The sequence below is a fragment of the Thunnus maccoyii genome, chromosome 16 (assembly GCF_910596095.1).
Source record: "Thunnus maccoyii chromosome 16, fThuMac1.1, whole genome shotgun sequence".
Taxonomy (NCBI): domain Eukaryota; kingdom Metazoa; phylum Chordata; class Actinopteri; order Scombriformes; family Scombridae; genus Thunnus; species Thunnus maccoyii.
The window spans coordinates 12,357,025-12,370,685 of record NC_056548.1 but is presented as its reverse complement, the minus strand read 5'-3'; the positions used below and the strand labels follow the sequence as shown (position 1 = coordinate 12,370,685).

At 39.2% G+C, this 13,661-nt stretch overlaps 1 protein-coding gene across 2 annotated transcripts in view; it reads left to right on the top strand.

Moving 5' to 3' along the window:
• The first annotated feature begins 276 nt into the window (after window positions 1–276).
• The window catches only part of aqr (aquarius intron-binding spliceosomal factor), a 52,052-nt gene continuing 38,667 nt past the window's right edge, over window positions 277–13,661 (top strand). Inside the window, exons 1-15 of one of the 2 annotated variants that reach the window (XM_042388324.1) lie at window positions 277–380; window positions 822–926; window positions 1,699–1,755; window positions 1,965–2,005; window positions 2,101–2,136; window positions 2,243–2,363; window positions 2,453–2,593; window positions 3,636–3,704; window positions 4,375–4,475; window positions 4,600–4,676; window positions 5,584–5,648; window positions 8,685–8,801; window positions 8,922–9,035; window positions 9,312–9,415; window positions 12,278–12,380. In XM_042388324.1, coding sequence (XP_042244258.1) covers window positions 852–926; window positions 1,699–1,755; window positions 1,965–2,005; window positions 2,101–2,136; window positions 2,243–2,363; window positions 2,453–2,593; window positions 3,636–3,704; window positions 4,375–4,475; window positions 4,600–4,676; window positions 5,584–5,648; window positions 8,685–8,801; window positions 8,922–9,035; window positions 9,312–9,415; window positions 12,278–12,380 — 1,221 coding nt within the window. In that variant the 5' untranslated portion in view covers window positions 277–380; window positions 822–851. The remainder of the gene's footprint in view (window positions 381–821; window positions 927–1,698; window positions 1,756–1,964; window positions 2,006–2,100; window positions 2,137–2,242; window positions 2,364–2,452; window positions 2,594–3,635; window positions 3,705–4,374; window positions 4,476–4,599; window positions 4,677–5,583; window positions 5,649–8,684; window positions 8,802–8,921; window positions 9,036–9,311; window positions 9,416–12,277; window positions 12,381–13,661) is intronic. The other variant, XM_042388323.1, reaches the window with a different exon arrangement.

Sequence of the window (13,661 nt, the reverse complement as noted above, 5' to 3'; positions counted from 1 at the left end):
GTTTTTATTGAAATTAAAACATGTAAATAAAATTCTCTAAAATAATAAATCAACAAATCAAGAATTGTGTTGTATTCTTCATTAATTATTGCATAGATGATATCACTTATTTATCTTAAAAGTTTTTATCATACTTGAGGGCACTGACTTGTGCGTTTTGCTTGTTTTGTTCATTCAAAATTTTCCCAAACAAGTTTCCTCACGCAACAGTTGAAATTACCAGCAACGGTAGGAACGGGAGACACGCTTTTTGTACCCGGGGACGATTTTTTTTGTACGTACCCATTCAGGAAGTCAGTCGCAAACAGCGCGTTTTGTTGTGTACATGCGTAACTAACCGTCCAACGGCACTCAACACTCATGCTGAAATAAAAATAAAGGTTAGTCATTTTATTTTATCATATGTTAACGTACACCTCAAGACTAACAGTAACGTTAATGTTAAAATAATTTGAGAGTCGATTGAATTTCATTGGTGCTACAAATTAGCTTAGCGTGAAAGCGCTGCTGTCTGAAATTGTAAAGTAGCTAAGTTAATGATAATTAAAGTAGCATTATTCGACTTCACGATCTTAGAAATATGTCGTAGGCCATATAACCTCGATAAAACGTTTAGCAAGCCCTTTAATTTACCATAATATTGCCTTTACATCCTATCCTGGTTCACTTTGGTAACCTTGCTAACTTACGTGATGGGCAAGTTAAGTTGCCCCCTGTTTTTAAATCCAGGAATAACGTTACCTTGCAAATGGTTAAGATAAAGACAGTTAGGGTTAACGAATAGTTAATTCAAGTAATATTTTGTTCTGTTTTTCTAATAGTTGTCATTGCAGCTGCTTAAGACGGCCACTATGGAGAAGGAAACCCCCGCTAAAAAGGCTGCAGCACCGTCTGTGTCTCAGATTAATGCTGAATATGTCACGCAGGTAAAACATTGTACATGTACACTACAAATGTGGTCCATCACTGTGCTGAAAGGGACAACATATAGTCAGGATTAGGTTTTCTCATGTTGTTTTGATGTTGAAGAAAGAAAGATGGTCTCCTCACCTGCAATCAATTATGCACATTTATTGTCGTGTTATGTGTGTTAAAAACTTTGCCATACACTATTATTCAGTAGACTGAGTAAAACACTGCATCCTGTGTCATTCCTATAGATATAGGAAATACTAATGTGTGGGTCGAGAGAAGGAGATAAATTAGAGAAGTGTACCTGCAACAGTTGTCCCACATTAGATTGTCAGTTTAATTTGTGTGAAAGATATTGACTCATTCAGTCTAGCCTAGAAGAAAGTTAATGCAAGTTGGAGAATTATACCTTCTCTAGAATGCAGGTATTTTTTTTTAACTTTTAGATTTTGCACCCATGAAAATACATTATGTGATTTGACTTTATTATCAGAATAAGTTTCTGTAGTTTGCCTTGTGCCCCAAGGCATAGACTGTTTTATATATAAAAAAGTCAACATTTAACGAAACAACAAATCACACACTACAAACATATATTACATCAGACATTATGAATAAGTAGCTGCGGTGCAATCAGTTGCTCACTTTCACATTCAGTGCTTAGTCTACATGGGTGCACTGATGCCTGCTTACAACCAAAACTCTGATTTAACAGTGTGACAGACTCAGTAACAAAAGAGTGTTTTTTTGATGCTTAATGAACTTCTGTTCTTCTTTCTGTTTCAGTTGGCTAATAAATATTGGGCTCCTCATGCAAAGAATAAACTACCGTTTGACCCTAAGGTGAGTTTCATGCATCACTGCCTCTAACTCTACAGGTGTCAATACATACATTTTTTTGATAGTGGGTGGTTTTCAAAGTTATATTCAAACTTGTACATTTCTTAATCAATTAGTTTGATACAATAAAATGATAAAGAGGCAGCAAGTAAAATAAACTTAACCTGTCATTGTTGCTTAATTGATTTGAATATTCTTTGCTGTTTGTTTAGGTGATGGAAGATGTTTACGAAAAAGAGATTCTCAAGTCTAAGTAAGTGAATATCTTTGACTTGAATTTCCTTGTTTAATCCAATGAACACTTTTCATTTATATTTATCTTATCTTATTGTATTATTTCCTTGTCAGATTTGCCATCAGAAAAATTATGCTGCTTGAGTTCAGGTGGGATATTTCACTTCTTTTTATTCTCTCTTTTTTATCAAGCAGACACTGATTTAAACCCCTTGGTGGATATATATATATATTATTTTATTTTCTCATCTTTCAGCCAATATCTTGAGAACTACCTTTGGGTGAACTACACTCCTGAGGTGTCCAGCAATGCCTACCTCATGTCTATTTGTTGCATCGTGAATGAGAAGTTCAGAGAGAATGTCCCAGCTTGGGAGGTAAGAAATGCACGGAGACCTCAGCTGCTGAAGATGCAAATTGATGGCTGTTTATAACATCATCTTCTCTTTTGTATGGTGTATATCAGGTGTTCAAAAAAGAGCCCAGCCATTTCCCATTCTTCTTTAAATGTGTGATGGATGCCGTATTGGCAGACGAGAACACTGGCCTGACTCTGAAGGAACAAACCGTGCTGCTGGTCTTCCTGGACCACTGCTTCAACAGTCTGGTGTGTACTGCCACTCTGACATTTAATGTATTGATTTACCCACTGGAGAAATTAGTACCTTTTCGAATGTTTAGGTGCTTTATGTTGCTGCTAGTAGGATCATTAAGCATATTTGCTTTCATGCCAATACCTAGATTACTGGGAGTAATCACTTTAAGCAATATTTTGATTGCAGTATTTACATGGTTTAAAATAAAGTGATTTCACTAATATCCCAGGTTATACAAATTAATTTAATAAATTCTGTATTGCTAATCACTGCATCATGAAAGCCAAGAGCAGCCGTGGTAATATGAACCACCCAATTGCATTTTCTGTCAATTTTTAAATCCTACATTCATCATATAAGAAAAATCTGGGTTGTTAGATGTGGCAAAAATGTCAATTAGTGTATCACTGGATAACAGGACTAAATTAAAGTAAGACGCTATCCTGAGATAACAGATACAGTCAAATATGAGGGCTCCGAACAGCTCTCCGATACATACTTCACTGTATTATATCACTTAGCTTTGGAGAACATCTGTGTCCAGTGACAGAGAGCAAGATTTTTGAAATAAACAAAAAGATGGAATCAGAATCTAGGTGTGCCACTCAGTCTGTGGTTACTCTAAATATGGCCTCAAGCCATTTGCTTGTCAATTTTAATCAGGGTTTTGCATTGACCAGGTCAAGAGCATTTTATTCCTAAATGGAAGCAGTGCTAAAATGCAAAGGTAAATGTTGAAATTATAGCAGTTATTTGTAATATCCACAAGGTGGCAGTAGTAGACTAGGCAGTACAACCTGGTGCAGCTCCCACCCATCTGTATTCTCCATAGCCGCATTAAACCACAGGGAAGCACTGCAGATGTCTCACTTTAAAATCTGCTGTGATAGCCTGCTGCCCTTTGATTGTATCCCATAAAGCCCTCTAAATATTTTAGTTGCAGACTTTTATTGTTGGCTGAAGTCTAATAAAAATCTGTCATACATGGTAAATTTTGATAACTCTCTCTCACTTTCTCTCTCTCTCTCTTTCTCTTGGTGTGCCTTCCTCCAGGAGGTAGATTTGATCAGAGAGCAAGTGCAGCAGCTCATCTCTCTGCCTATGTGGATGTGCCTCATACCAGTAAGATGTCAACTTATTACCCTAATTAAGTTTTTCAGTTGGTTATAGATGCACACACCAAGTAGTGACATTGTTTGATCATTTCATAAGAAAGAATTGCTACCCAATCTCGGAACCCATAGGCTATCTGTCTGATGACGTTTTAGCCTCTGGGGGCAACAGCCAATATTTCAGGACTTCCAGTGTAACCAGCGGATATCTGGATAACGGATATCTGGGCCAAGACTTCCTCCTCTGTGCCCCGGTCATTGTTTACAGTCTGACTAGCAACTTGAGACAGTCCAGACAACATTTCGGCTAATCTCTGTAAACAGATATATGCATATGAATGCAGATACATTTTTTAAAAAAGCTAAATCATCGTCAGATGATAACTGATGGGTTCTGAGATTGCATTTTGGCCAATGTGCTCCACCTCTTTTGCTCAACACACGGACCGTTTACCTGTATGCAACCAAAGCCTGCTCAAATGTGATTGGTCAATATTACTCGGACTACAAACAGACTACAAATGGAAACCATAACTTCTGGTACCAAAATCTCGGCCCGTTGCCTACAGATTCTGCATTCATATGCAGATATCTGTTTATAGAGTTAAATTGCTACCTTGTTGTGACACCTACTTAGATATTACTGACTCTTAACTGATTTGTTTCTCTGATGTTTGCAGTCCAGACTCCAACATGAGCTGAAGAAAGTCCCAAAGCTGCAGAAGTTCTGGAATCTAATCAAGAAGAAATTTGATAAGATGGATGCTGACTCAGCCGAGCAGTAATATTATTTTCTTTGCTTGCCTGTTTAGATCTATACAGACTAGGAAATTATGTTTTATACCCTGGGAGTTTTTAAGCTGTTTTTGATTTGTTTGCTCTTTGTTTGCTTTGTGTCTTCCTAGGGCTAAAAAAGAGAGAGTCTTTCTCTCAGTTCTCATTAAAAAGTTTCTTGGAGTTCTCGTGTCCATTCCACCATCAGGTAAACAAGTAAAACATACTTTTATTTTCCTGTGAATGCATTAAGATATATCAATGTGGTGTTGTGTACAGCTACTTAGCATGACATACTGTCAGACGGAGGAATAGCCATCAGATCATGGTCGTATTTTTATAAAAACTTGCATGGTGTTGATTTCTACCTAATTAATTATACCAGGACACTGTCCCTGTAACTTTGGTCCCAAAGCAATTATTTGCTTGTGCTCTCTACCTTTCCCAGCATGAGTAAAGTATCCAAGCTTCTATTTGTAGCATTTCCAGAGCTTGCACAGTGACCATATCTCAGTCCAGGGCCATATTGCCAGTATGACACACAATATTATTATTTTTATCACTACTTCAGTTGGACTATTCCCTCCTTTCTTTCTGAATCGCACAGCCGCCGAAGGAGCATGTGCCCCAGCTGCCATAGCGCCACTGGCACTGACTACCATGATGTTATAATGCAGAACGACACAGAGGCCCCCCACCTGAATGCTAAAAACAGAACACGTGTGTTTGTGTGTTTAGGTAGAATTCAAACCTGACAGAGTAGATTATGATCTAAAACCCAGCAGGATCCACATCACTCTAATGCCTGCTGCATGCCTTAGCTTGAAACACACACAACACACATCCTTAATGAGGGCTGAGGTCCCAGCATGATGCTGTGCTGCACATGCAGTATCTCATAGTGAGGCTCACACACTCAGCATGGCACCTTGGTGTTGTCTACATGCGTTTGCTGTCCTCGCTGTTACCTCTACTATTCCTTATACTTTTTGGTCTTTTATGTTCATATAGTCATGTGTTCTTGTCTGTCAGATTGAATTTTTCATTGACAACATGCATTCCCTTATCAAAAGTGAAGCAATAACCTCCTTGATTTCCTCCTTCCTTTTCCATAGGGACTGTATCCATGGAGAGGGTACATTACTGCGAGAGGTTCATTGAACTCATGATTGATTTGGAGGTAAGACACAACCTCCCATTTCACAGCCTTACTCAGTGAATATAAAAAATATTTTGCAATTTGATCTTTCTCTTGATAGAAATTATGAAGGATTATTTGAAATTCACAGTGAAAGATGATCTGTTCAATATTAAAACAGAAAAGTCAGACACTCATTTCCACTGTGGATGTACACTAGAAGAGGTCTATATTTGCTTAATCATGGTATTTTGATCAAGGAAATGGTGTAGACATCCTTTTCTGCAGAGCTCATTTGAGTTTCGTCCTTCACATTTATAGCTAAATCAAGTCAACTGACAGTGGATAAATGTCAAGTCTCAGCTCTACCCAGTGTGTCTCTGTCGTTGCTGTCTGCAAAGCTATGCAGTATTTGAAACAGTAGTCTTTGATGTATGAGTATGAGAGGTTATTTTCAGCCTGGTGGCTTTTGACTTTTGGTATAAGGTGTACAGGGCTTTCCACGAGGATGTGGAGTAGCCAGCAAATGGGCAAGCCCCCCTTAGAGACAAATTTTGGGTGTAAAAGCCCAAATTTGGTGGCCTCTGGCATATTCTAATGCCACTATTTCATCATATACACTGATTTTAATTATTGCATATTTTAATGAGTTTGCCTGCCCTATTGTAAACATGTAGTAAAGGAGAATTATGCTTCTTGTGCATTTTAGCTCACACAGTCTGCAAATAGCTATTAATATTTAAAACCATGCCTATTCCTGATGGATCAGAACTTTCTAAATTAAGAATCATTAGACCTAATTTATTATTTTTTAATTCATTTATTGACCTCTGTGTATTGTATATGGAAAATGCTGTGCTTTCAGTGGACTTTTTATAATACTTACTTTTAATACTTACTGCGCAATCGTCAAGTTGCTACTACCGGTGTTTTCCGAAGTAGCCCGTCTAATGAGGATGTCCTTTGTCTGTGCAATCAATGCAATTCTAATGTCTATTTTCATCAATTATTTTGCTAATATTTGTATTTACACCAAAGACGACCCTCACACACACATTCATATAGAGCGTTGTTTTGAAGAAGAGGCTAGTGGTCGTAAATGTACACGCATAGCGAATCACAACTTGTTAATCAAAACTATTTTATTAGAATTAAAAATTAATATAATAAAGTAGCGGGCTTGTCTTATAGAGTAAACGGCTGTTTGGCCGGCAGCCAGTGCTTATGGAAAGCTCTGGCTGTAGAGTAATGTGCAGTGTCTGTTTGACATAAGAGTTGGGACCTGAGTCCCATTTCCCTTATGTAATAATGCTGAGGTGTTTAAGGGAACAATTTGGTAAAAACATATTTGCTTTATTATTGCCCCTTTTGCTGTATCTTTATTTTTTAAAACTGCAGATTTATATAACACTCAATAATCTAATAATTTGGATGAAAATTATATTGCACTATTTGGTAATTTCACCTTTATTGTCTTCTCTGCAATTGTAACTTTTGAGAGACTGTGGCAGATGTTCAGCATAGTGAGCAGATCTTCTCTGATGTGGGAACAGTGTAGTCTTGCCCATTGAGATCAGCCACAAACATTTTATTCTGCGTCACTCTGTTGGTCTGAAAGGGGCTTTAGTTAAACAATATCTGCTCCTATACCACATGGAGTTGGACTGAATACAAAGCTTTAGTTGCAGGAGGCATGCAGGTGAGTATATTCTAAGTTGGGCCTCATGGTGCATTTTCATTCACCTCAGTTACTGAGTCAGACTTTGCATTTTCAGGGTGATGATGTAGCTCATAAAGATGAGGAGCCTTTATGAACTGTCATCATATTGGTTCATTTAAAAAAAAAAAAGAAAAACAGAATTTGACACTGCGTTTCAGAGAGCAAACCTTACTAGTGAGGTTGGCTCTCTGGCGTGAAGACACAATGTCACAGAAGATTGTCGCTCCTGCTGCCTGTGCAGATCTCCTGTTATTAGTAAGGGAGCTCAATAGATTTCATCTGGCTGTCTGCTGACAGGCCGGCCTTGCTGTTCCTGGCAGCGGCTAGTGGCCAGCCAGCTGACTGCCTCTAGAGACAACTCCTGTCCTTCAGCACTATCCTTTTACAAAGTCTCAGTAGCCTGAAATCCATACTTCCCCTCTCTGATGACGACCTGAAAATTAATGCAGGGAAAAGAGATCCCCCGTTTTCAAGCCTGTTTTATGCTGGCTGTCAGGACCGTGTTGAGATCAAAGATGGCTGTTGGATATAAAGGTATCCATTATCTCACTGTTTAGGTATCACTTGCTGCACCTGCAGCCTTTGAAGAGCAGTTTTCTTTTAATAAAAATAATAGATATCTCGCTTTGTTGGTGTTTTGCACTTAAATATTCCATTTCATATTCTGTTTCACAATGCTGTTTTTTTCCTGGGCAATTCTTCTCTATCAGCCATTATAATGTGATAGCTTGAACTCCTTTTTGTTCCGTGTGCACCAGTCACCCGTTCACTCAGACTGTCAGTTCATCAACATGTTCAGTTGATATATTCCTACCAAAGCAGCGTTGTTATCTCATTTTGACAGATTTTTTTCTGTTCTTGCCTTCATGTCATGTTCCTGTGTTACAACAAGCAAATAAATCATGGCTATAGAAGTGGCTGAGCCAGTTTTTTCCTGGTCTTCTTCACATCTCACTGTCAGTTTTCCCTTTTTTTGTTTGGCTCATGTTCCAAAACAACCTCAAGACCATGGATCAATAAGATGTATGGATAATCATAGTCCAGATGCTGGGAACTGTTGGTCTTGGATCAATTGGCTCTTTTGACCCCTGAGAGGTGTCAGTTCATACAATGAACTTTTTCTGTTATGGAGCGGCATCAGACTCATCATGTGTACATTTACATTTTTTCCTGCAGATCTAACAAATGTGGATTTTATTTGTTGTTATTTTGGTCCAGTCCCCTGAAAAAGCATTTTCTCCCTCCATGTTTTTACCAATGACATTACAGTTAAATACAGTTGTGATAACTTCAAGGACAGATGTCACAATTGTAAGCATGTATTCCAGTGCTGTAAACAGGGTGTCCTGTTTGTTTAGGCCCTTCTGCCCACCAGACGTTGGTTCAATACGGTGCTGGATGACTCTCACTTGGTGGTCAGCTGCCACCTGTCCAGTCTCGCCCACAGAGAGAAGGAGGGACACCTCTTCTGCCAGGTAGAATACACAAGGAAATGTGTGCACGTAGATTATATCCATGCCCACAAGGGACCAAAATTACCTCAGCTGCCATTTTCATGTTTAGAAGTGATTTACATTATTGTCTCATCTCTGTAGTTGCTCGACATGCTGAAGTTCTACACAGGTTTTGAGATCAATGACCAGACAGGAAACGCCCTGACACAGAAAGAGATGACCAACCTGCACTATGACAGAATCACATCCCTGCAGGTAAATGCTTTAAGATGCGACAGGCAGCTTCATATTTCAGCTGCCTGCACTGCCCTGCTTGCTTTGCTCCTTCTGTTGTTTTTCATTGAATGTTCCCTGGATGCACAGGATGGGTCTGCATTTTATAGTCTTGATAATAAACCTTAGTAGAAAGCAAAATACGCTTTATTATATACAGTTTATAGTATAATTCATGAGTCGCTTATGTAATATTTTTACAGTAATGTGTATTTGGACATCATCTGAATGTTTTGCTATGTGTTTTCTGTTTTGCAGAGGGCAGCCTTTGCTCATTTCCCAGAGTTGCATGACTTTGCTCTGTCCAACGTAGCAGCAGTAGACACTCGAGAGTCCTTGACCAAGCATTTCGGGCATCTCAGGTAAATCAAAACATCCGGAATGAGTCTTGAAATGAACAAGTGCACTTGCAGCTTGTCCATGCACAGATGGAGTATATGCATGATTGGACTGAGGAAAATTACAGTGACCTGTAAATACTGAGATGTTGTAGCAACACAGTGTTGTTTTAGCTAACAAGACTACTTCCTGATTTGTAAAAGTACTGCATATCTACCTTGAGCTGGTTTACCCTTTGTGCTTTATCCCACATGTAGAGTACAAGTACTCACTGTATTTACTTTAGAGAACCTACCATAATATCAAAAACACTATTTCTAGAGATGCACAGACACAAACCCTCCAGCAAGCGATACATCACAAGATACGTAGCTCTGACCTCCTATTAAAGGTCTTCTGAACATCAAAACATCCAAACCCCAGCCGAAGTACAAGCACACATCCACGTCCTATATTTCATTGTAGCATCAGCACCACCGTTACTGCCTGAGTTCCCTGCTAAATGGCAGCCAGTGAGCCCTTGAACAGGCAGCTGGTACCAGCCAGAGAGAGAGGCATGCCTCATTAATTTAATCGATTTGCAGTGGCTTGAGAATAAACTCTTTGAACAGCTGTGTTTGTCAGATCATATTAACTTGCCAAAGAGCCAAAAAACACCCTCGCTTTGATGAACTGGCCTGTGTGTGTGTTTTTTTTAACTCGTACACGTGCTAGAAGGGGAGTGAAAATACATTGATTTATTGCTAATTTGTAATTACTTGAGGGTTTCTAACCTTTCTTGACATTTGATATACTGAAATTTTTAAATTATTGACCCAAGGTTTTATAGGGCCTCAAAGCCATCATGTCTCTGCTCAAAAACACACTCCATGTGAGTGTGCTTATTTGTTTGTGCAGTAAGTGATATCTTTATGTATCATGATTGCTCTGAGGTGCCATGTTGGCATACCACAAATTTTCCTCTTTGCTGTCTATGTTTCTTTACCTCTTTTTAACTTCTGTAGTGGATTATAAATGCTTAAACCTCACACTAAGTTTCTTTGAGTCAGGCAGAGGGTTATGAGTCGAGCTGAGCTGAATCAGGTGAAGACTTATCTGAACCATTTCATGTATTTCAAGAGGCTCTGCTCCTTTTTCCAGAATTGGGGTTTTGAATATAGCAGGAACTGCATTGTTCCCCGCTCCACAACTGTCACCAAAGCAGCTCCTGGGTAACTCCAAATATGCCGATCATATTTAACGAGGCACTTTTCATCCAAACAACTCACACTAATGCCAGTTTATTCCAGCTGCGCTACCCAAGGGCTAAGCTCCCAGTCACCCGCCGCTCTGAATTTATCCGCTAAGTCCCCTAAACACACAAACGAAGCATTATTGCACATCTCCACACCCATTCTCTCCCATACACACATAGACACAGTTACAGAAAACATGTTAAGTGTCATTTCAGGCCAAAAAATGAATTGAATACATGATCAAAGAGTATGCATCAGTTTATAAAATGCAAGCAAAAATTTGAGTTACTATTATTGGAAATGTCAACATAATGAGTGTAATTATTTCTATTGATTCCATTTCTTTTCAAACCCTGGTTTCTTTTCCTGGGATATTGTCATGTGACTAAGACAAGAACGAGATATGGTGAAAGTTTATATCACATATGCAGATTAAGGCTGTTATGTAATCCATTTGTCATTTTTTAAAAAAAAGATATATATATATATATATATAGAATAGGTTTAAATAAAAGATGGCAACTTATAAGCTTGTCAGGCTTGTGATGTTGTGTTATACAACTGTCTAGCTAGCTGATGGAAAGTGTCTTTGACTAATCAGTAACATCTTTGATAATTTGTTATTGTTGTTAAGAGATTAAAGTGCATACAAAATGTAGCTTTATAGAGTTTCAGTTTGCTGGCTTACCCAAAATCTTAAGGGTCAAGAACCTTCAGGAATAGAATAAACTTACTGTAGACCAGTTTCAATTATGTCTCCATCCTTACCTTACCCTGCCAACGGCTCAGTTGTCAGTCATGACCTGGTCCAGTCATCTCCATTACTCAGAGTGAGTTGTTATGTTGCTGTTATTTTGTTGCTAAGGGAAAGAATGCCCACATGACCTATGCCAGGTCATCCACTGGGCCACCAAACTGCAACACTGGCAGATTTGCCACCCCACCGCCCAAGCGGGGCATCGCAAGTAGGAAAATGCATGCACATACACGGATACAGTCTGTCAGTGCCACGTGTGGCTGTCCAGGCCTGTCACAATGTGTCCAGTGCAGGCCCTGTCCTTCATGGTGTACCAGACCCTGCCTGTGTCACAGTGTGTCAGCCTGATTAAAAGATGTCTGTATGCAGAGAGCCACGCCTCAGCTTTCCGAGACGGAGATGGGCTTTGATTTTCATAATCCTGTCGCATCAATGCACCCCGGCCCCTTAACACACACATGCTGACAGAGCAGGAGTGCAGTGTCAAAGCAAACAGAAGAACTGCTTTGTGCCGCAGTGCTAACAAGCACAAAGAATTAGATAAGGATGTGTATCTTCACGCATATTGTGGTGTCACTATTTGAAAAATCCGTCTCAGTGTTGGTCCAATCTCTCCTAAAAAAGAGACCGGACCTACACTTTATTTCTTTTTGTAAATATGATGATGATTTTTTTTATTATCATTGTGATATGAGAAGACATCAGATTGTCCCTTTCCTACTCTTAATTGTGACCAGTTCAGGTGTTACTTAACCATTGTCTTTGGATGGACATTAGTTATTACCTGCTTGTTGTCGTCTGTCTTCTGGATAAGGGTGTTAGCTAAATATGTAGTTTGTAAATGCAAATTTTCTAGCTGACTAACCACTTGTTTATCTTATCTTTCTCTGTAGTCCCAATACGCTTCACCAGGTGGCCTCGTATCTGTGTCTATTGCCAGAGTTGCCTGAAGGGCAAGACACCACCCATGAGAAGGAGGTCCTCCTTGAGCTGCTGGTAAGTGCAGTCTTTGCTTTGATTAAATTGTCCATGCGCGCATTTGAGTTTTTAAGACTTGGTCACAGACATCCATTATTTTCTTCAGCCATAGCATAGTCTAAGGCTACACAATGGGATGTAATAGATGATAAAGAATAATATTTTACATCTGTTACAGTGTGATCTTGGATGGAAGTGCTGACCATTCTATAATAAGCCCAGATTTGTCGGCTAAAAAAAAAAAAAGACTAGGCCCATATTATGTGCTAAGAAATATTGTCCTATTGCTTTTCTGTACATCAAATATTTTTTTTTTTTATCCTAGACAATATTTAACACCTCAGACATTTGAATAGATTAAAGAGAGATGGTTTAGTTGTATGTGGGAATGAAACAATACCTCAGGTCCTGTGTGCTTGTCAGCTGGCAATATAAAAGATATACAATTGGTATCGATGCACCTCTACAAACAATGTTTGTGAACGGTTATTTTCCAGAACAATAACCGGCCAGTTAGTGCTATGGCATAATAGGTTTTGTGTTTCTCATTTTGAAGTAATTAATTTAAGCTCTTGACCTTGGAATACATATAGTATCCTCTCTCAGCTGCAAGTCCCTCTTGGATTTGCCTTCTAATCCAATTACTGTTTTATGTGGGCATTTGTAGGTTTCCGTAGGTTAAATTGAAGACAGTGCTGATGAGATTAAGAGCCTTTTTTTCCCCCTATTTTTAATGGTATCTCTTGAAAGGCTGGAGCTAGTTTGATTGTGCTCTCCTGCTTCCCTTTTCCCTTGCACTCCCAATTTTCTTTTTTAAAACCCCTCCAGGAATCTCCTGGACCCTTGTCCCACTAGTCTCCCCAACATACACTGGCACATGTGCTGTAGACCTCTTCATCAAAGTGGGTGTTTCAAGGCTGTCCTGTGGTTATTCATAATTACCCACTCAGACCCTCCCCAGGTCCTCTCTGAGAAGCGATAGAGAAGAGCTGTTTCATAATTATCTGATTAGATTGTTGCAGGAGAAAATGTCAGGGGACTCATTTGTGTGCGCCTGAGGTTGCCCCCAACAACCAACATCTCTGACCGGTTGAGTTTAATAGGAAGGGGCCACGGGACTAGAACTCTGCCACATGGTAGCAAAACAATCATGCGTATTGCAGGAAACAAGCTCATAAATATGCTCAGGGAAGAAGAACCTCTCATTTTGAGAGGCAGTACTGCTGTTACACCGGTGCTAATGTTAGGGTAGTTTAGGCTGTTTACTTCCTCTGGTGGAACAGATGAGCTGGTTTGTAT